General features: G+C 41.1%; 1 protein-coding gene across 1 annotated transcript in view; it reads right to left on the bottom strand.

Moving 5' to 3' along the window:
* LOC306977263 (uncharacterized protein) overlaps positions 1–23,854 on the bottom strand; it is a 47,385-nt gene that overhangs the window by 12,546 nt on the left and 10,985 nt on the right. The window contains exons 2-8 of the mRNA XM_079575468.1: positions 21,853–21,914; positions 20,189–20,392; positions 10,116–10,172; positions 4,826–4,927; positions 4,303–4,368; positions 2,358–2,424; positions 780–991 (exon numbers count right to left, since the gene is read on the bottom strand). Coding sequence (XP_079431594.1) covers positions 780–991; positions 2,358–2,424; positions 4,303–4,368; positions 4,826–4,927; positions 10,116–10,172; positions 20,189–20,392; positions 21,853–21,914 — 770 coding nt within the window. The remainder of the gene's footprint in view (positions 1–779; positions 992–2,357; positions 2,425–4,302; positions 4,369–4,825; positions 4,928–10,115; positions 10,173–20,188; positions 20,393–21,852; positions 21,915–23,854) is intronic.

Here is a 23,854-nt window from a genome sequence, read left to right as displayed (position 1 = left end):
GAGAGTGATGGGGCGGCGGATGTACTTACAAACTGAGGCGCAGAGGAAGCACGTCACAGCGGGGGCGGCGGCGGCGGCAGCACCGGCAGAAACACACAGGGAGAAGGACGAGACATTTGTCAAACATCGAGGAACTGGACTGTCACAGTGGTTTGTCTGTTCATGGAGTCATTGGTTAATCCTCATTAAGACACACAGAGTACAAAGCCCTACATTCACCTGAGCACTGATGACACATATGAGCAGGAAAGGCGAGAAAATATGTTTTTAAAAGGGAATTTTATTTGTACACTGCAAAAAGTAAATATCAAGCATTGGCTTAAATGACTTGAATTGAGGAAATGTTTCTTGTTTTGAGCGGTTTTCTCTCATTTAGACACTTTTCCTGATCGGACCGAGTTTGCTTTGCTTGTTTGAGGACATTTCACACCAGTTCTAGGGTAAATCTCGCTTGAAATAAGAAAGTAAAATTGCCAATGAGATAAGACCAGTTTTCTTTCCCCGTTGGCAAAGAAAATGACCTGAAATAAGGACGAAACGTATCGAAACGAGTCAGAAACATCTCAGAACAAGTGAAATAATCCAGGACAAATGCCCAACAACTTCTTAACCAGTCAAAACAACTAAAATGTGGATTATTGTGCTCAGATTGAGATGTTTATACTGATCTAGTTAATTACTTTTTGCAGTGTAGAGCACTTCATAAATTACCTAAAGCACTTTACAGTAAAATAATACGGCTGGACATGCCTTGACTTGGATCTTGGATAAGTGTTTACCATCCAGGGGTATGGGGACCCCAGAGGGTACAGGGACCCCAGAGGGTACGGGGACCCCAGAGGGTATGGGGACCCCAGAGGGTATGGGGACTCCAGAGGGTACGGGGACCCCAGACGGTATGGGGACCCCAGAGGGTATGGGGACCCCAGAGGGTATGGGGACCCCAGAGGGTATGGGGACCCCAGAGGGTACGGGGACCCCAGACGGTACGCTGAGCAGGGGGGATATAACAGTGTTTAAATATTATTTTTAAAGAAAACCTCTTTTCAATGACAACTTGCAGTAACGGGTTTGAATTTCAGCTGCAATTCATGGAAATATCTGGGGCCACTTCAACCACCCACCTGCACCAAGAGGAGTAGTAGTAAAAGTAGTAGTAGTAGTAGTAGTAGTAGAAGTAGTAGAAGTCGTAGAAGTAGTAGAAGTAGTAGTAGAAGTCGTAGAAGTCGTAGAAGTCGTAGAAGTAGTAGTAGAAGTAGTAGTAGAAGAAGTAGTGGTAGAAGTCGTAGAAGTAGTAGAAGTAGTAGTAGAAGTAGTAGTAGAAGAAGTAGTGGTAGAAGTCGTAGAAGTAGTAGTAGAAGTAGTAGAAGTAGTAGTAGAAGTCGTAGAAGTCGTAGAAGTCGTAGAAGTAGTAGTAGAAGTAGTAGTAGAAGAAGTAGTGGTAGAAGTCGTAGAAGTCGTAGAAGTAGTAGTAGAAGTAGTAGTAGAAGAAGTAGTGGTAGAAGTCGTAGAAGTCGTAGAAGTAGTAGTAGAAGTAGTAGTAGAAGAAGTAGTGGTAGAAGTCGTAGAAGTAGTAGTAGAAGTAGTAGAAGTAGTAGTAGAAGTAGTAGAAGTAGAAGTAGTAGAAGTAGTAGTAGAAGAAGTAGTAGTAGAAGAAGTAGTAGTAGAAGTAGTAGTAGAAGTAGTAGTAGTAGAAGTAGTAGTAGAAGAGGTAGTAGTAGTAGAAGTCGTAGAAGTAGTAGTAGAGCAGACGAAGAAGCAGAAGAAGAAGAAGAAGAAGAAGAAGAAGAAACGGGAGAAGAAGAACAACAACAACAAGGGGGAGAAGAGGAAGGGAAGAAGAAGGTTGGAGAAGAAGAAGAAGATGTTCTTTGGCAGGCTAAGTCAGCCAACACATCCACTTCACTCACAATATGTTCAAAAGGCTCCAAATGAAAGACCTGTATCTAAGCATTTCCTATGGTATAACCTGGTGTGTTGAAGAGTGTCCAGGGCGGAGCAGGACTCTTACCACGGCCACAGACAGGCTTAGAACCACAGAACACCTGACTTTAATGCTTCAAAGTGTGGGATCCACTGCCTTCTGAGTTAACCTTAAATCGTTCCCAATCCGACCCTCCGTGATAAAGGTTTGGCCCCGGCGCTGCTGTGGGCCGTCCCTCTCTCATCTCCCCTGAGAGCCAGTGTTGAAACATCCAGATCACGCATTTCAAAGGTCCACTATCAAAAGGATTATGAGCAGATAGCTTTTTAGCTCCTGCGCCCCTTGACAACCCAAATCCTTTTCTTCGTCTCCCTGTGCGCTTAAGAGATTTGAGCCCATGTTTGTTGTCCCCTCCTCGGTCACCGTTTCTCACACTGTCCCCCCTTGGCTAGCGCCGGACCACCTTCTAAGAGCCAACCTAAGCCCCCGCCTTCCCCGCCCTGACAAGATAGCACGGCGGCCCATTGAAGTGCAAGGGAGATGGGGAGGGATTAAGAAAGTGCCTTTAGATTTTACCCACTTAAAGATAATCTGAAAGTAATAGAGCAGCTGGGATTAATTGGAGAACAATGCGGCTTGTGTCCCTGGGAAGGTGCTAAGTCTTTCTGCGGGACGCTTTGATGTTGTTCCCCCTTTTTGATGCTGGAGATCGTGAAGATACGACACGCCGTGCACAGGAAGAGCAGGCCACGTCCGTGAGAAGGAACTTTCGAGACACGATATCTGAGCAGATGACTTCCACGTATAAGAATAACAAAATAACATCTGCAAACTTCATTATGGAATATTGAGAGCACAGACGATCAAAGCTTATATTAGACCAGTGGTTCCCAAAGTGAGGGTCGTGAGCATTGAGCTTAGGGCTGCATTAGAGCAGAGTCTGGTCAGCGCAGCGTTACATACGTAAGTAAACAGGAAGTGGAGTAAACCAATCAGCGAAGGGCGTCTGCCGCTGATGCGGTGTTACTCGCGGTTTGCTCTCTCTCTGCGGCGTTCGTAGGTTGGTATTGAGGGACTAACGCTTCCCATGAGTGACGCTGCTCGTGAACGATACGTGACGCAAATTAACAAATCTGCACAGGTTCATTATGATTTTACTGATGCCGCCAACGGGGGCGGGAAGTCCAGACTCTTCCCCCTCTGTATAAAAAATATATAGAGGAGAATCATTCTGGTCTCACCAGGTGAGGAAGAAATACGATGTCGGGTGTTATCGATTCCAAATATCTGATACTGAACCGACTAAATCTAAGTGAATATGGGCTCACTGTGAAGCTCTGGACCTGGACAATTAGCTTTAAAGTCCACAGACGTACTTTTGATCGCCACTCAAAAAGCTAATGCTGTGTGTCGTTCAATGAAGGTCCTTGAGTCGTCTTCTGTAGTGTCGAACGTTTCGCCTCATCCAAAAGGCTTCGTCAGTGACACTAAAGTTTAATCTCAGCCCGCAGACTAGATATAGACCACTGGGAAGAGCTTGGCTCAGTCCCTCTGCTCTATTAACGGCTACTCTCAGCTGTGGGTGAACCACATCTGTGTAGTTCTAGCGACCTGACTCACACCTGAGCTTCAGTCTGAACAGCTCTAATCACAGCTGATCACTGCTAATGACCTGCCTATGGATCTGTCCTGGGCTGAGTCTCAGCCTCATTAGCATTAGCATTAGCATTAGCATGACAGAGCTCTCCAGGCCTGGGTCGCAGGAGGCTGCTGTACAGGGGAGAAAATTACAATTTGAACTTCCCCGTCCTCAAAGGAGGGTCAGCTTTGAGGCGACGGTGAACAGCAGACAGAGGGAAGCTCGTACGGTGAACAGCAGACTGAGGGAAGCTCGTGCTTTCCCTGCGGTGTTGATAAAGCCTCTTCTGTAGATTTTGTGCAGCGACAGAAACTATGATTGAATCACTTCAAGTCACTGCAGGTGTGGCCAAGTGTTTGTACTTTAGTTTATGAAATGATGTCGTTGGAACATCTTGTTTGCCTGAGAAAATAAGACTTTCTTGGTCTCACAATAAAGAAAAGAGAACCCTTCACTGTTTTAGTCACAGCAGCCACTTTTAAGAAAGTCTGTTGGTGTCGGTTAATATCGGATATCGGCAGATACTCAAACCCCCAGTATCGGTATCGGAAGCTAAAAGAATCGGTGCATCTCTAACTGAACTGAGAGATGATTTCAAGATATAATCCTTGTAAACAATAGACATTTCTATTACAAAACATGTTTTTGTTTCATTCACTCACCCCCTGTGAGGACGGCCATGTTCAGCAGTGAGGCGGACGGAGAGAAAGAGACAAAAAAACAACAACATTATTTGTACGAATGGCCATAATAAGTTCCTGGATGCAATGATGTAAAAATAGAAATGACTCACTGAGGTGAAGTCCTGGACACAGAGAAACAGAGGAATAAAAGAGCAGAGTGATTAAAGTGATATGAACAGTTCTCACGACATCTGCTTCATCGTCAAAGCAAAGTCCACAAACCCAGAGATATGTTCCATTCACGATGAGACACTGAATATTCTGCCAAGTTTGAGCTGTTTTATTGCCTGAAGTCTTAAAGCTATGAAGGTTTTTGGCAATTTGAACACAGGATGAATTGTTCGTCTTCAGTAACACTTGTTAAATTACGATTTATTCGCATTTCTTCCAAACGGCTGGTTGTCCTTCAGCTTAGGCTGGTCAGGATAACGTTTGATGTTACTGAGACCGTTTAATGCAGCAGAAACTAACTCTAACGCTAAAAAATGACTTTGTTTGCTTAAAATATCAATAATCATGAAATACAATACTACAACCTCCTTAGAGCTTAAGCTTAAGCTTTCTGGAAGCCAGAGCTACCTTCTTGTTGGCCAGTGTGGGGTCCTGTCTGAGCAGCTGGGACAGGTCTGGGACTCTGGCTCCGGCCGCAGAGTACATCCACTCCTTCTCCGCTGGGTCCAACTGTGGAGCAGGAGAAAAGATTAAAAAACTGTCTGACTGTCATGTGATAACTGTGTTATGAACTCAACTTATGAGTACAGCTGTAAAAAAAAATCATAATTAACCCTTAATTAATTAAGGGATAATGTATAGAACGCTGGTCATGAAAATAAGTACAGAAACCGGTGAGGGCGAACCGGACCCTGACGCGAAGGGGAGGGGTCTTGCTTATTTTCCCCATAATGACCAGCGTGTTATACATTATCCTGCTTTTATACGGCCATTTGCAACTGAACACACACAACAGAATAATAATAATAATGGCAAGGCAAGGCAAGTTTATTTGTAGAGCACAATTCATGATATGATACATAATGATATGTAATGATACATTGTTTTTATATAGCGCTTTTCTGGACACTCAAAGATGCTTTACATTGCATTATTCATTATTATTCATTCACTCCATACCCGGTGGTGGTAAGTTACTATTGTAGCCACAGCTGCCCTGGGGTAGACTGACGAGGCAACCAGTCTGCGCCATCGGCCCCTCCGACCCCCACCAACCACTCACTCACGCACTACATTCCCCAGGCTTCCTGGTGTTACTAAACGGTCTCCCATCCAAGTCCTGCCAGAACCTTCCCTGCTTAGCGTCCAAGGTCTGACGGGACTGGGCAGAGCAAAGGGGGTGTGGCCCCTACTTCTTGCTAGCCTAGCTACTTAGTTGAAGGTGCAGTTGGAGGAATGGCAGTGAATTTCTGGATAAGTTGAAAGTCGGACTCACGATTCCCGCAACTTCTCTCGCAGGAACCAGGACACAGTGTCCTCGACTACGACGTGTGAGTGATACCAAAGGCCTGTATTACAAGCACCAACTCAGAGATCCGCTATCAGGAAATAATGACCGTTAAAGCGTTGGAAAATCCCACTCAAGTCAAAGGAGAGTTCTACTTGCTTTGTGAAGAGCCGTATAATTGTGATTAATCATATTCTATGTTTTGACATATTCCTGTATCTGAGCCTCACATGACCTGAAAGAGAAGGCCCTTGTTTCAGCCTGGGCTCTCCAACCTTTTCACATGAGGAGGTACTTTTATGTAACAAAAGCGACAGAGAGCGAATACTGCTTCAAAGAGTCTTGTTTAATTATGCTTCAACTAAAATGACTTGAATTGTGTCCTTTTCCTCTTTATGAACCTAAATGTATCTAAAGTGTGATGAAGTGCATATGTTGAAAGCCTTGGGCGAGCGAGATCCTCATTATAAGCAGTTGGGCTTTTCCCATAGAATTAAAAAAACTAAATATTTAGTCAATGAAATGTGAGAAAATGCTTTAGTGTTTTATGTCGGCCAAGCATTAATAATGAATCTAAAAATGAACCGTGATTATTCGCTATTAATCAAAATCCACAAGTGCGATTAATCGTGACTGACAGCATTAATTATGAGTGAGTTAAAGCGTCAAAACGAAGGCACTAATCCATGTCCTCCTGACGTCTGAGTCCCAGTCTGTCCTCAGTGATGTCTGTGTGAGGAGGCGTTTACAGCGACAAGGGACGTTTACATGACCGGAGTGAATAACAAGAGTACAGGCATCTGTCCAGCAAACAGGAGGCACAAACACAAGACCTGCTTCATCTTTGTAATATCGAGATCACATAACTGCATCATGTTTTGGATCCAGGTTAATATAAAGTAGAACAAAACAAACTAATCTGACATGAATGAAGTCTAAATGGTTCTGTACGGGACCGTTCAGTGGTCCGTGTACCCCCACCTCAAGGGTGTTGTAGTTTATTCTTCACAGCAGATTGTTAGTAATTAGTTAATTTACTCATTTTCATTTCCTGAGTAAAGTAGGCGACACTTTTAAGAGAAGTTTTATCAAAATTGAACAGAAGCCCTTTTATGCCATGTATTGTCATTTGCATTGCCCTGTCCTTCATAGACAGAGCTCATGTCCAAAAGCTCCTCAGTGCTTGTGCTTTATTTATCTATTTTTATTTAACAATAGTATTGAGATGTTACTTATTACTGCATCTAAATGGTCTCTTTTCACCTTTACTGCAGCTCTGTGTGGATTTTCTCGTGTGTTTGTAGTAACTTAGCGAGAAGCTACAGCGTTTTCATTGTTCTGCTGCAGCTCATTTTGGCTCAATATAAACATGCTGTGTCTCTGTATTTTGGATTTTCTGAGGACTTTTTAGTCGCTGGGTTTGTTTCAGATAAATAAGCCCCTGGGCATAAAGCGGCGTAGAATCGCCAGAACTGTTAGCCGCGAGTTAGCAACATTAGCCTCTATCTTGTAAACTTGCAAACACTGCGGCACTAACAACATTTATCTCTGGTTAAATCCAGCTCAGACTCTGGTTTAGGGAGCGTCGTCTGTAATAAAGTCAGAATGTGGAACATTGTATTTACACTAAACAATTCTCCAGTTTGTTGCTCTTCCCTCTCCTCAGCGGAGAGGAGCGTCCTGTAGGAGCATGAATGAGTATGTGGTATCAGCCCGATACCCGATACCCGATACCCAATACTAGTATCGGTATGGGTGCATCCCAAGTTGCGTTCAAAATAAACCTTAAAGTCTCCCAAAACTACACATTTTACTACAAAATGTGGCTCTTCCTGTCAGTTTCCTTGTTCAGTTTCCCCTTTTTCCCATGTCTGAAATCTGAAAGCACAATGTTACACTGATAAACCTGAGCAGATTAGATGAATAAAAACATGGCCGTGTCTTTATACATTATCACTAACATTTAATAGGTTGTGTTCAAGTGACATCGAAGAACAGCCTATAGTTTAAAATGGAGTTGGTGCAGCTGAGAATCCTTTTGTGGTAACTATGGTAACTGTCAAAATACTGAACGTTCAACTTTTCCCGACAGATGAAAGGACGTGATGATGAAGATGAATGTGAATGAGGTCCGAGTTAATGATCTGGAGTTGATGGAGTCGTGAGACACGTATGACATTCTCAAAGTTTCATTTGGAGCCGGAGCTTTTACAACTCAAAGGGAGAGACACAAGTTTGGACAGAAATCTCCAAACAGACAATCCAAATGTTTTCCCTGAATCATTATTTGGAAGTTTTCACAAACCTGCCACATTCAGCTTATGGCTGAAAGTCTTTCATGTGACCAACATCAAGCTCATCATCGTGAAAACTGTCCCACTTTAGGACGCCTTTGTGAGTCAGTTCATACAGAGGGAGAAGACGCTGAAGTTTGTGACACTTATTAGAAATCTGCTTTCCGTTCCACATAGACAACACATTTTATATTCCACATTTTTATACTCTGTCCTATTTATTTATTTTATTATTTATACTTTTTGACCCTTGAAACGTTTTATTCATTGTATAGAAGTGAATGTCTCCATTGTGAGATCAATAAACCCTCACTGGTTCCACTTTACGGCCCGGTAGCTCCTACACCCTGGTATTACAGAGGTAATTACCAGGTACTACAGAGGTAATTACCAGGTACTACAGTGGTACGTTTAGGTACTTACAGTGGTACTTTAAAGTGAACTTCTGTAGTCATTCCTAAATACTTCAAGTGGTGGTTTCTATGTAATAACAGTGTAAGTACTAGATATGTACTGGTCAGTAATGGGTACTTAGAATTGAACCACATACCTACAGTGGTGCTACTTTAGTGATATGTAGTAAGAACTGGCATAAAAGTGGGTTATAGGAGCTGGTACTGATATGATATGACTTTATAAAACAAAAAAAACACATGAGCCTCTTTATTTTGATGTCAGTGTTTTCCTTGTGCTTGAAATGTGTTTTGAAATGGTCTGTTTTGCTACAGTCTTTCTGTGCTGCTTATTCCATATTAATAATAAAGAAACTTGTTTCCTTCATGTTGTTTTATAGTCATACAATCTTAAAAAAAATCATCATTTCTAGAAACTACCTCTGAATGTATCTAGAAGAACCACATTAAGACCTAAATGCTGCTGTCGTGTCCTTGAATTACTACAATAAGTACCATAGATGCACCACATAAATACTAGTAATTACCACATTTATTAAGTGATTATAAGTGATAAGTTTATCTTAAAATGTGTAAAACAGTCACGTGTCCGAAGTGTAGAAACCAAAGGCCCGTTGACATTTATTGAAGTGTTAAAATTGAAAAATGCACCAAATGTAACAAAGGAGAAAACAAAGGAGTTTTCCAATAATAAAAAGTATTTAAAGTATTGTGATACTTGATAAAGTATCGATACTTGGTATTGCAGCACAGAGTATTATGATCGAAATCCGATCAGATATTTTATCCCAGCCCTAGTATGTACTTAAAAGTACCACTAATATTACTTAAGATGTACTACATAGTAATGACTGTAAGTACCACAGATGTACAGGCCTTTATATCTATTAACTAACACTGTATGTACCTAAAAGGGCATCACTTTATTTTACACGACCCTTGATAAAACTAACTAAATCTAGTACAATGTAATGAGCTCTGTAACTATGTGTAATAACATGTACCTATGGGTTAGATACACAATGGAATAATATGTATTAGTAGTTTGTAGGTACATAATGTAATTAGACATAATTGTAAGCCTAACCCTAACCTTAAAGGGGCGAGATGCAAGTTGGCCATTTTATACTCACTACTGCCACCTCAGGTCATATGTGTAACTGCAGCTTCTATATTAAGCTCGTGCATGACGGCACTTCAGACCCGAACACCTTTCTGAGCAGGATTGTAGAGGCAGCTGTGGTGAACAGGTCTGAGCTCATTCTATTTGAACATTGTTGAAGCATGTAGGGGAAGGAAAATACTTTGATTTTTAACATTTTTAAACTCCTCATAGTCCCTTTAAGCCCTAATCCTAAGGATCTCGTGTCCTATTACATTATGTACCTACAAAGTACTAATACAAGTTATTACTCACTCATTGTGTATCGAACCCACAGGTACATGTTATTACACATTGTTACAGAGCTCATTACACTGTACTAGATTCAGTTTGGTTCAATGCATCACAGTGTAAAATGAAGTGATGCCCCTGAAAGTATCACTGTAATTACTTGATGTACTGAAGATGTACTACAGTAATTACCACAGTAAGTACCACGGACTCACCAGGCTGTATTCTAAAGTCTTATGTGTTCATGTAAAAGGCCGATATAATCCCAGCACATTAGTGAAAGCTGCTCCAGGGAGTGAGTGTAACTTACAGCCACGGCGGCGGAGCCCAGGCTGCCGGTCGACTCCTCGTCCTGCTCCGACTCGGACTGAAAAACAAACACCGAAGCATGAGCCGTGACAACACCAGTTTCAGACATGATTCACCTCCACCAGGCCTTTCCACTCCTTCAGCCCGACGCTTTCACGGGCACACGCCGGCCCTCGCACGGCGCTGACGTTCCCCACGCAGGCGAGCGGCGTCAGACTCATCCCGCTAATGAAAACGCCAGAGGTGGCCACTTCACACGCGAGAGCCGACCCACTAACAATCCAATTAACAATCAGCCCAAAAACACACTCCGGCTCTTGTTCTGGTGTGTTTTGACGCCACCTCGCGAGCTGCCAGAACACGAGGCGGCAGCTTTTCCAAGAGTCAATAAAAGTGTCACTCGGGCCGATCCACGTGAAAGAGAAGACTGTTCCCTCTCTCTCTTTTCCCCATGATTTTGCTAATTGTTCTCAGATCATTCCGAGACGTGATGATGTTAAAACAGAAAAGCCCTTTCAAGTGGACGACAGGAACTGGCACGCGTCACACGGCGGACGTGAAAAGTGGAGTGTTTACCCCGACACTGGCACATTCTCATGAACCGGAGTCAAGGGGGTTTAATAATAACCGGGTGGAAAACAGAGCCGGGCAGAAAGGAAAGTCTGGACTCGCTGTTCTGGGTCCAAGTATCTCAAAGATGTTTTTCTTTCATGCGGAGACGACATTACATCAAAACATGGAGTTTGCTCCCATCAGTCTCTGTGAGTCTTCAGGCCTCGGGAGCGTTGGGGGCGGCAGGTCGGATCACAGACGAGCCCTCTCGCCCTGGACCATCTGCCCCGTTAATATAGAGACTGCAGCTACGCGTATGACCTGAGGTGGCAGTAGTGAGCATAAAACGGCTAACTTGCGTCTAGCCCCTTTAAAACTATAAAAGGTTATTAACAAACTCGATTGAAACAGTTGAGATTTTGACGTTAGTTTTTAAATGGTCAGAATCGGTCCAAGCACGACTAAGAAACATCCTGTTAAAGTCTTCAATCTGAGAACCAGGCTGTTTAAAAGCCATAATGAGCAAAAGCCATCGATGACACGCAGTGTTTTAACCAGTGTTCATCTCGTCGACTAAAACATTTAGTCTTAATTTTAGTCAAAGTGATTTTTTTGACGACTACAATTGGACTAAAACTAAAAGAAAAGTTTCTCATGAGACTAAAACTGTGACTAAAATGTCCAGATATTTGAGTCGACTAAAATCAGACTAAATAAAAATGTAAAGGAGAGACTAAAATCATCCAAACTTGTATTGAGCGTCTGAAAGAGCCTCAGATCATGTTTAAAGGATCAGCTCTGAGCTTTGTTCATGTGGAGCAGAAACATGAAGCAGAGGAACAACATTAAATATGATTATAATTAATATTATCAATGCAAAGTCCACTCAATTAGTCTGACATTTAGTCGACTAAAACTAGACTAAAATTAAATTAAATTTTAGTCAAAAGACTAAAACTAAAATAAAATTAACACTGGTTTCAACGTGTCAACAATGTTGTCGTTGAAAATTGACTTGAAACAAACATATTGAGGCATTTGCCTCTTCCTAACGTTATAACGAGAGGAGGAGGAGTTAATCCTTGATAAAAACAATAATTATCTCAGAACAGCACTTAATTGTAAATGAGTATTTTCAGGATCACTTTGGTCTGATGTGATGGATTGGGGGAACAGGCCAAAACATTTGCCGGATCACTCTCATTAGACACCGTTATATCACATACATTTTTTGCCGGATCCTCCAAAATATTTCCCGGAAACTTTACCCTGAAAAATGTAATTGGGGGAATGTGTTTCCCAAACGGGGGATCAAATTATGCACCGTCTCAGAATCTAGAAACATTTGATCTAATTTAGCCTCTGTTTAGCTTCTCAGGAACCGAGGCCGGTAGAATTAAACCGTTTTCACCTCCGGAGTTTCATTTTCAAACGAGCCACAGCCTGTGCCCATGGCTATGACAGAGAACACGCTGCTGCTACAAATATCATGTAAAAGGTCTGGATCGTTGGCGGCTAAATCCCCAAACAGCGCAGCCTCAGTGTGTTAAGTGTTCGGAGAAAAGGGGCGGGCCCAGTTCACGGCTGCCCCACATGGACCTCCGGAATAAGGAGAAGAGTTGGACGGAGAGCATTTTTCATTGCTGACACTCACTATTGTCCTGAGACGGAGAAACCCTCCTGTAGGCTGTAACTCTTTCCTTTATCTGACTTGATAGAAAACCTTTCAAATTCCCAATAGGTCTCCCTCCATTTGCCAGTGTGAGCAGAGCCTTTTGACGCTGGGGAAGTGTGAACAGCACAGTCAGGTTTGTGTATTACCACCTTCCAACAGACACTTTGACACATTTAGGGAGATTCTAATTCTGTGATCGCTCTTCAATTTACCCTCTGGCAAAGGACTGAATAAACTAAATGATTAATGGACGCCATAAACTTAACTTGCAATTCCTACAACCCCCTTTAACAAAAAACATGTGCTGTAAGATGTTAAAAAGAAATAAAACAATCCATCTGGTACCGACTAATTGTTAATTGTTATTCTTGATGGCAACTATCCTCCTTTTCCTCTTGAGACCCCAGAGAGTCCACTCTTTTTAGCCATTTTCTGGTGGAATTTTTTGTCACGTTTTTTGTTGGTCTTTTGTGGGGTTTTTAGTCCATCTTTTGTTGCTCTTTAGTCACTTTCTTTTTGCGTTTTTGTCTCTATTTCAACGCTTTTTTTGTCACAGTTTTGGCAACCTTTTCATCTCTTTTATTGTCAGTTGTTTGTCATGTCTTTGTTGGTCTTTTGTGTTTTTTTGGTCTATCTTATGTTGCTCTTGAGTCACTTTTTTGTTGCGTTTTTGACACTCTTTGGTAACCTTTTCATCACTTTTTTTTTGTCACTTTTTCATCACTTTTTTGTCATGTTTTTGCTGAACTTTATCCACTTCCTATCCACGTTTTTTGTCACTGTTTTGACGATTTTTGGAAGAAGCCAAACTCAGGCTTTGTCACGTATTTTGTTGGTCTTTTGTGGGTTTTTTAGTCACTTTCTTTTTGCGTTTTTGTCTCTATTTCATCGCTTTTTTTGTCACAGTTTTGGCAACCTTTTCATCTCTTTTATTCTCACTTTTTTGTTGCGTTTTTGACACTTTTTGGTAACCTTTTCATCACTTTTTTTGTCACTTTTTCATCACTTTTTTGCTGATCTTTTGTGTTTTTTAGTCTATCTTTTGTTGCTCTTTAGTCACTTTCTTTTTGCGTTTTTGTCTCTATTTCAACGCTTTTTTTGTCACAGTTTTAGCAACCTTTTCATCTCTTTTATTGTCACTTTTTTTGTCATGCTTTTGTTGGTCTTTTGTGTTTTTTTGGTCGATCTTTTGTTGCTCTCGAGTCACTTTTTTGTTGTGTTTTTGACACTTTTTGGTAACCTTTTCATCACTCTTTTTCATCACTTTTTCATCATGTTTTTGCTGAACTTTATCCACTTCATATCCACGTTTTTTGTCACTGTTTTGACGTTTTTTGGTTTTAGATTTGTGTAAAGCCAAACTCAGGCTTTGTCACGTTTTTTGTTGGTCTTTTGTGGGTTTTTTAGTCATTTTCTTTTTGCGTTTTTGTCTCTATTTCATCGCTTTTTTTGTCACAGTTTTGGCAACCTTTTCATCTCTTTTATTCTCACTTTTTTGTTGCGTTTTTGACACTTTTTGGTAACCTTTTCATCACTTTTTTTGTCACTTTTTCATCACTTTTTTGCTGATCTTTTGTGTTTTTTAGTCTATCTTTTGTTGCTCTTTAGTCACTTTCTTTTTGCGTTTTTGTCTCTATTTCAACGCTTTTTTTGTCACAGTTTTAGCAACCTTTTCATCTCTTTTATTGTCACTTTTTTTGTCATGCTTTTGTTGGTCTTTTGTGTTTTTTTGGTCGATCTTTTGTTGCTCTCGAGTCACTTTTTTGTTGTGTTTTTGACACTTTTTGGTAACCTTTTCATCACTCTTTTTCATCACTTTTTCATCATGTTTTTGCTGAACTTTATCCACTTCATATCCACGTTTTTTGTCACTGTTTTGACGTTTTTTGGTTTTAGATTTGTGTAAAGCCAAACTCAGGCTTTGTCACGTTTTTTGTTGGTCTTTTGTGGGTTTTTTAGTCATTTTCTTTTTGCGTTTTTGTCTCTATTTCATCGCTTTTTTGTCACAGTTTTGGTCATATTTTTGTTGGTCTTTTGTGTTTTTTTGGTCGATCTTTTGTTGCTCTTGAGTCACTTTTTTGTTGCGTTTTTGACACTTTTTGGTAACCTTTTCATCACTTTTTTTTTGTCACTTTTTCATCACTTTTTTGCTGATCTTTTGTGTTTTTTTGGTCGATCTTTTGTTGCTCTTGAGTCACTTTTTTGTTGCGTTTATAACACTTTTTGGTAACCTTTTCATCACTTTTTTTCATCAACTTTTCATCACTTTTTCATCATGTTTTTGCTGATCTTTATCCGCTTTATCGTTGCGTTTTTTGTCACCGTTTTGACGTTTTTTGGAAGAAGCTTTTAGATTTGTGTAAAGCCAAACTCGGGCTGATGGACCCAAAGTCATATCCCAATATATTCAGGTTGAAAATCAATACACGATAAATATATCCCGATGCTTTTCTGCAGAGTGAGAGATGTGAAATGAAATGTTAAGTCAAAGCCAAATACAAGTAGTTTTAAACTCACATAAGGTGGACGTTTAAATAAAAAAATATCTTAAATAAAAATAGCCTATGAAATAAAATAGGTCAATTTACTTCTGAGGGCAGCATTTCTACATAAAGAGATAAGAAAATACAGTTTAATACTTTAATAAATACCTTTTTATATTGACGCTTTATTGACTTTATCTGCCTTGCTGTAGTTTTATGTAACTGTGGAGCACTTTAAACGACCTTGTGTATGAATTGTCCACTACAAATAAACTCGTATTAGATTCTTATTCCATGCACGTATTTCAGAGCGTTTCTCGAGGGTTAAGAGGCTTTTCCACGTAGCGTTTCCACAGCACATTATCTCATCTCCAGAGCCTTTTTTATTTGCTAATTGTGATTTCGACTGACGTGGGCGGGAGCAGAGTCGCCACACGCTGTTGCCTTTGGCGGGATGAAACCAAAACTATTTAACTATTTACAAATGATTATTATCTTTCTAATGAGAACCTACATGCTGCGGCTTAACATAAGAACAGGAGGCTCGATTTGAATGCAGATGCCCTCCCACCCTCCACACGAGCTCCACTGTGGGCCTCAGCAGCAGCAGCAGCAGCAGCAGCAGCAGCAGCAGCAGCAGCAGCAGCACTGAGAGGCCACAGGGCAGAGCTCCACCTGCTGGGGAACACGGGGACAGCCAGGGCAGGACACACGCACTCACGTGTTTAACCTCTTAACCCCCACCTGGACTGAGCACATTCTGTCCAGTTTGGCTTTACCCAAATCTAAAAGCTTCTTGGAAAAAGGTGTGACAATAGTAACAAAAATGAGATGGAAACGAGAAATTGAAAAAATCATAAGAGCGACAATAAAGTGACAGAACAGAGATGAAAACGTGACAAAAAGGGACAAACGCATCATTTTTTTAACGCAAAAAAGCAATTAAAGGTGACAAAAAGTGGCATAAATTGTCAAAAAAGCAACAAATACATGAGAAAAAGAACCAAAAAAGACAAATATGTGACAAAAAAGCGTCAAAAAGCGTCAATTTCTTTTTACAAAAAGCATCAAAAAAAGAGTCAAAAAACTCTCACAAAACTCTCAAAAAAGCGTCAAATTTTAGTGTAAAAAAAGCATTAAAAAATATTTAAAAAGTGTCAAAAAAAACTTTAAAAACTGTCAAAAAATTGACAAAAATGTATCAAAGAAAAGTAAAAAAAAAAAAGCGACACAAAAGTGTCAAAAAAGTGACACAAATATTTCCAAAAAGTGACAACGCAGCAACAAAAAGAAACATTTAAAAAAAAATGAGGCATCAGGCAAGGGAAGTTTATTTGTAGTGCACAAGGCAAGTGCTTCACAGATGCATAAAACTACAAGAAAACAAAAAAAACAAAAAAAAACATCAACATAAAAGTTATCCTCTTAACCCCCACCTGGACTGAGCACATTTTGTCCAGTTTGGCTTTACCCAAATCTAAAAGCTTCTTGGAAAAAGGTGTGAAAATAGCAACAAAACTGAGACGAAAACAATGATGGAAATGTGACAAAACGTGACGAAAAATTTATGAAAAAGTGACAAAAATGTCACAAGAAATTGACAAAAAATTTACGAAAAATTACAAAAAACGACAAAAAATTGATAAAAATTTGACCAAAAAAATGACAAAAAGTTACAAAAATGAGTTGAATACCAAACAAAAAAATGATGGAAAAAAAATCTGATGACACGAGGGAAAAGATCGGTTCAGGCGGGAGTTAAGAGGTTAATCAATGACAGTAAAAGGAAAGAGTGCAGATAAAATACTTTCAGTCATATGGACGGGTACAAACAACTGTTTTCAGCCTGGATGTCAACATTGTCAGCCTGCACTACACAGGAAACTACTGAGCAAAAATATGTTAAAATTCATCCAAAACTGCACCTGAATATGTTTTATTTAGAGCATTATTTTGGTATTTTCGATTAACTTTTACAGTAAAATTGTTGAGCGACGTCAAAATGTTCCAAGAAATTTAGATTCAATGCCAGTTTTAATTCAATTTAATGCAACCTCTTAACCCCCACCTGACCCGAGCACACTGAAGAGCATTTATAACGTTCATCCCTGTGGAGTTTTCCTATATTTGTCCTCACAGTCCAAACATAAACCTGTCCCAGCGTGACTTTGTTCCTCTGTGACGGTGCAGTTTCCTCCTGGGGGGTCAACAACAAACCAGCAGCTCACGCGGACATTCACCTCTCAAACGCTGAAGTTTACTGCATGACCGAGTACTTCAGAGGAGTACTTCAGAGGAGTACTTCAGGAGTACTTCAGGAGTACTTCAGAGGATTACTGCGTGTGGGTCCTGTCCTGAGGGAAAGTGCATGTGTGCATTAGCGTAAGCGCTGCATGACCTTCAGAGTGTCGGCCATTTTAAACTGGACATGTGTGATTACTGTGCGGGAAAGACCTGCTCCTCTAAGCTCCTTGTTCTAGGCTTTGACTGAAGGATCCATGTAAGAAAGAAAACACAAGCCTTCATATTTAGCTGAGCTGTTCCTTCAGCAGTGAATTCATTGGACGTTTGGATGATTTTAGTCTCTCCTTAACATTTTTATTTACTCATATTTTAGTCGACGAAAACATCTGGACATAGACATAGTTTTAGTCTCATAAACGACGTTGAATTTAGTCTAATTCCAGTCAGCAAAAATATGACTTTGACTAAAATGATGGTGATTTATCATAGTCTAATTAACACGGCACCAAATGTAAATAATTTAGTTCAAATTTAGCCTGGTTTAGTCTTTGTTTAGTCAGTGTTCTTGATATAAGAGACAGTTCTTGTCCTTGATCTGAGAGTCTATTTTAAAGAAATCTGTCCTTGGGGCGAGATATTATCACTTAAATTAAGATATAGTATATAGATATAGTAGTACTGTATATAAAAACTGTTCCTCATCCTCCGCGGGCGTCTCTTCTTCCTCCTGCTCGGGTCCTCTCCCGTCGGCCTGGGAGCCTGAGGGTTCAGTATCTTTTCTGGACCGAGAGTCTGATGTATTTCCTGGGATCTGCTGGAGCCGCTCCTCCAGTTTGGGGGTCACTGCCCCGAGTGCCCCAACGACCACGGGCACCACTGATGCTTCACCCTCCAGGTTTTCTCCAGCTCTTCTCTGAGCCCCTGGTGTTTCTCTAGTTTCTCCTGTTCCTTTTTCCTGATGTTGAAGTCGTGGTGATGTTTCCTCTGCTCTTTGTCACCACCACAATGTCCGGTTGGTTCATCACCTTCTGCCCGTCTGGATCTGGACGTCCCACAGGATCATCATCATTCTCCACCACCTTTGGAGGCGTTTCCCACTTTGACCTTGGGGTTTCCAGCCCATACTCTGCACTTAAAGGGATGTTTCAGGATGTTTGACACAGGGCCTCATGTCCCAGTTATCCAGAGTGTTGCTGATTTCTGGAGATATTTTTTTGTAATTCATGCAGTTCTTTTGTTTGAAGAGTTTCGTGGCGCTAGGCTAATGCAAGGCTAGTGCATGTCTATGGTATCAGCTAGCCTGCATTAAAAACAGTGTGACCCGCTCCACAGAGCACCTGAGGCAAATCACTGATAACACCAGACTAACCATATACATAGAGTAATGTGATTTCGACCCGGCAATGACAACTGAAATAAAATCGACTGTTCAGTACAAGTCCAATGATTGTTTATTGATTCTACAAAAGGAGATTTCTGAGTCACTATTTGTTAAGAATCTGCGCGAAATCCCTGCCAGATCTTGTCAAGTTAAAACAAGACAACTGGACTTATCTGTACACATCTGGTCGATCACCATGAGGAAGCTTCAGTGAACACATGTCTGTGCATTTCCCCCAGTGGTGAAGGCAAGTCAATGGGGTTCTGTTGGGCAGCGTTCTTTTCTAATTGGAATATTGCGTTGCTGCTTCATTCTAGTGAAAGCCATTAGCCCTGGCCTGGTCATTCTGCCGCTCCAGTTCGACAGTGTTCCTCTGTGGCTGTAAATAAACGCCACACAGAGGTCCGTGAACGCTGACACCAGCTGAACAGACCCAGACTGTGTTGCATAAACGCAGCGCTCACACTGAAAACAATCGAGAATCTGTGGCAGAAGCAACAAAAGCCTCACTGGGATTCGGAAACTGTGGATTTGCATGTTAGCATTTATAAAGGGTTCATGTTTCCAACCCCTTAACCCCCACCTAAACCCAGCATTTTCTCCAGTTCAACATTATCCAAATCTTAAAGCTGCTGGACCTGAGAGTTTACAGCCTACAGGCCAATACATGGATCATTTGAAAGCTAAGGTCTACCAAACTCACCCAAGCTTCTTCCTTCTTTTTGTTGTCAAGTTTTAGTCGTTTTTGCCACATTTTTGTCATGTTTTTGTGGTGTTTAGGAAACGCAACAAAGACGTGACAAAATGTGACAAAAAACGGGACGAGAATGTGACAAAAACAACAAAAATGTGAGGAGAAAGCAACGAAACTACGGCTGCAACTAACCATTATTTTCACGATTAATCGCTTGGCCATCAATGGTGTATGAAAATGTAATTTTTTTCATAACATAAAGACTTGAGGACGTGTTGATGGAGGAAACTAAAGTGAGGGTTTGTTGGAGGCTCTTGGCACTAACTCTGCTTCTGATTGGACGAGACACAGACAGATATTTAAGAAATGTTCGATGTAAAAAACACTACAGACCCTCACTTTAAAAACAAAAGGTTTTCATAAAAAATATCATGTAATTTTTGCTCTATTTGAGTCTGTGTTTACTAGAAAACCATTAATCCATTACTAAAATAGTTGTCGACTATTTCAATAGTTGGTTAGTTGGCGATTAATCAATTAGTTGTTTCAGCCCTAGAAAAAAACGCGACAAAAATGTGACAAAAATGTGACAAAAACAACAAAAAACGTGACGAGAAAGCAACGAAAATGTGACAAAAACGTGATGAAAATTTGACAAAAAATTTGACGAAAACGAAACAAAAAACGTAACGAGGATGTGATGAACAAACGCGTGAGGAAAACGAATGATGAAAATGACAGAAGAAATGAAAGAGCTTCGGTCTTAGCTTTCAAATGAGGCGCGACACTGGCCCATTGACTGTAAAACCCCCAGGTCGAGAAGCTTTCAGATTTGGGTAATGCCGTACTGGAGAAAACGCACTGAGTTAAGGTAAGAGTCTAAAGCACGAGGGTGAGGAAAAACAACATGGCTTCAAAAGGAGCTCAGTTTTTAATATCAGAGGAGTTCTAGCACCAAAGGAAGCCCTATTGTACATGTTTTAGCGGCATATCGGAGAAGCGGGAGCGAACCCCACACTCCACATAAGACCAGTTTAAAGTTTACCTCTGGGTCTTTCGACTCTGTGGCGGCGCTCTCCGACTCCCCACACTCCATGGGCTGGTCCTGGGCCGACCCCCCGGTGTCGGGGGCGTCCCACGGGGCCGCGTGGGCCGAGGCCGAGGGTCCGTCCTGGTCTCCCTGAGGTTTGGAGTCTCGCTCCTGCAGCAGCTGCCGGTACTTTTTCTTTAAGACGAGATACTTCTCACCCTGAAAAGGAATTCATGCTTTAATATCAAATGAATCAATAATTGTGCATAAACTACAATCCAGGAGGAGATTTAGTGAAATCTGTAGAATATCGATCACAGTGACTTTCTAAAAGTGCCGGGACAGGCCTGAACTGTGCTCATGTGTTGAAAGAATATCAGTATCTTCATGTTGGCTGCTCTTGGACTTCTGTGGTCACCAGAGCTGTTTCTTCACGGCTTTTTAAAGGGGCCCAAAGCTAAAATATGGGAAACTCCCACATCCAAATGTAGCATCACAATGAAACATGAACTAACATAACACTAACTCACAAGGAGGAGAAATCTGAACTTTACTGTCAGAAGAACGATTACAACAACTGGCCTGAAAGTTCACAGTCAGTATAAAGACTTGGATGCACAGAACACAAAGGTCAGGGATGTGAGTGATGTGAGTGAGAAGCCACAGATCAGAGCAGCTCAGGGGTTAAACCTGTGACCGTCAGGCTGAGCAGCAGCAGCAGAGACGGATCTGCGGCGTGTGAATGATGGAGCATCAGAGTGATAATAACTTTACACTTGTAATGCTGTGATCAGCCTGTGTTACCAAGCACTACTGTTACAGCCACAGCTGCCCTGGGGTCGACTGACAGAAGCGAGGCAACTAATCTATGCCATCGGCCCCTCCGACCACAACCAGCTACTATATATATATATATAGGGCTGTGCAATAAATCAAAATTCGATTACAATTTTGATTATTACACTAAACAATCACAAAATGAGCATAATTGGAAAAAAAACAAACCTTTTTTTTTATTATTCAATTTTTTCTTTTTTTTTTGCAAAGTAGACTTGCTTTATTTCATGGCGAGAATACAGGATGTGACGGGACTGGGCAGAGCAAAGGCGGGATGGCCTCAAATGGGATCGGGCTGGTGGTGGTTCCAGATGTGTGGATCCAGATGCATCATGGTGGTAATAGTTAAAACAAAAGCCACTGTTTTGTATTTTTAGAATGATAATATTATTGTGTTTTGCATTTTGCACTTGGTGCATCTGATTATTAAGTATTTTTAATGGTCCGTGTGAGTTAGAAATGAGTTTGGAGCTTTTCACTGTTTAATGAACCAGGAAGTGCCTAATGTACATGTTTAATAGGAAACGACACACCCTGTGCCTCTTTAGCTTAAACCTTTACAGAACTTCCTCTCTGCGTCCCCCATTGTGACGCTTCCTCTGTAACAAAATAATGCCTTTTAGACTTTAGAGAAACAATTACTGTAAAAGATCTGGATTTGTGATCAACATTGTGGCTGGAATGTTTCAAAAATTCCACAGTTACTGCCGAGCCCTGGGACAAACAGACACTTCACTCATTTGTTTTTCATCTCTTCAATCTGAACTGTGACGATCAGAACGTTTCAAATGACGAGTGCTTCCTGTGAGTGTCCATAAAAGGCAAAGAGCTGAAACACTCACGTTCTCCGACTTCACCACAGCCAGGCGGTCGATGACGAGCTTGAACTCTTCCCTGTATTTAGCTGTGAGGAAACAAAAGTCCAGGTAAAACGTGTAAATAAGGAGAGCAGCCATTATTAACATGTGAGAAGCCGCAGCTTACAGTAAAGTGTGGTTTTTAACCCCTTACAGTTCGGCTTTACCCAAATCTTAAAGCGTCAAAATGGCAACGAAAACGAGGAGAAATAGCAACAAAAGAGCGTCAAAAACATGCTGGAAAAACAACAATAACGCAATTAAAAAAGAGGCAAAGAAGAAGCAAAAAAGAGGCAGAAAAGCAACAAAAAAGAGGCAAAAAAGAGGCAAAAAAGAGGCAGAAAAGAGGCAGAAAAGAGGCAAAAAAGAGGCAAAAAAGAGGCAAAGAAGAGGCAAAAAAAGAAGCAGAAAAGCAACAAAAAAGAGGCAAAAAAGAGGCAAAAAAGAGGCAGAAAAGAGGCAGAAAAGAGGCAAAAAAGAGGCAAAAAAGAGGCAAAAAAGAGGCAAAAAAGAGGCAGAAAAGAGGCAAAAAAGAGGCAAAAAAAAGAGGCAGAAAAGAGGCAGAAAAGAGGCAGAAAAGAGGCAGAAAAGAGGCAGAAAAGAGGCAAAAAAGAGGCAGAAAAGAGGCAAAAAAGAGGCAAAAAAGAGGCAAAAAAGAGGCAAAAAAGAGGCAGAAAAGAGGCAAAAAAGAGGCAAAAAAGAGGCAAAAAAGAGGCAAAAAAGAGGCAAAAAAGAGGCAGAAAAGAGGCAAAAAAGAGGCAAAAAAGAGGCAGAAAAGAGGCAAAAAAGAGGCAAAAAAGAGGCAAAAAAAGAGGCAGAAAAGAGGCAAAAAAGAGGCAGAAAAGAGGCAGAAAAGAGGCAGAAAAGAGGCAAAAAAGAGTCAAAAAAGAGGCAAAAAAGAGGCAAAAAAGAGGCAGAAAAGAGGCAGAAAAGCAACAAAAATGTGACAAACGTGACGAGGATGTGATGAACAAACGCGTGAGGAAAACGAATGACGAAAATGACGAACATGTGATCACAAAAACGTGGAAAGAGCTTCGGTCTTAGCTTTCAAATGAGGCGCGACACTGGCCCATTGGCTGCAAAACCCCATGACACCAAGGCGACAAAAACGCAACAAAAGCGCGACATAAAACATGCCCGGAAAAAAAGTGACAAAATCAGGACTAAAAAGCGACGATATACATAAAAGGTGACACAAAAGAAAAAGAAAAAGCGCTGATAAAGGAACAAAAACTCTTCGTAAATGTGACGACAAAGCGACGACAAAGCGACACAAAGTTACAATTACTCTCATTGGTCTTAGCTTTCAAATGAGGCGTTAAGAGGCTGTAAGGAGAAACGCACTCGGTGAAGGCGAGGGGTAAGAGGTTAAAACTTTGGGTTTTTGGAAGAAATACACGAACGCTGTACTAACTTCAGCCACAAGGGGTCAGTAAAGGAGCCAAACAGATTTTGCCGTATGAGTTGAGCGGGTCATGAAAGCTCTTAAACAATGTCTTTCTCCGCTGTAGTGGGTGTTCTGTGATCCTGATCCCGAACACGGAGCTGGATCCTCTCGGTGGGAACCAGAACGCCAGATAAAGCTATCAGTGTTTACGTTTGCAGATCTGCTGAAAGCCTGAAATCCGGAGATAGGGTAGAGCACCAGAGAGGACATCACCACGGCAACCGACAGGAACTGACCTCCAGCCCGGCAGAGAGACGCCGCCTGTGTGCGCCATGCAAGCAGAAACTACACTCGGTTTTGTTCATTAATATGGGAAATAAATAATTATGGGTAACCTGTGATATATTTTTTCCCGTACTGGTACTTTAACGATACTTGTTTTTTGATATCGATACCTGAGCGATACTTTTTCCGATGCCTTTACTAAAATATATGTCATCTAGGACCAGAAAACAGAACAATAATGCACATTTACAATGTAAAAATAAGGAAAAACTGTGTAAAGAAAAATGGGGCAAATAAAAGGGAAAAGGGGAA

The sequence above is a fragment of the Gobius niger genome (genome assembly GCF_951799975.1).
Source record: "Gobius niger genome assembly, chromosome: 17".
NCBI lineage: Eukaryota > Metazoa > Chordata > Actinopteri > Gobiiformes > Gobiidae > Gobius > Gobius niger.
This window is presented reverse-complemented; position numbering and strand designations above follow the sequence as displayed.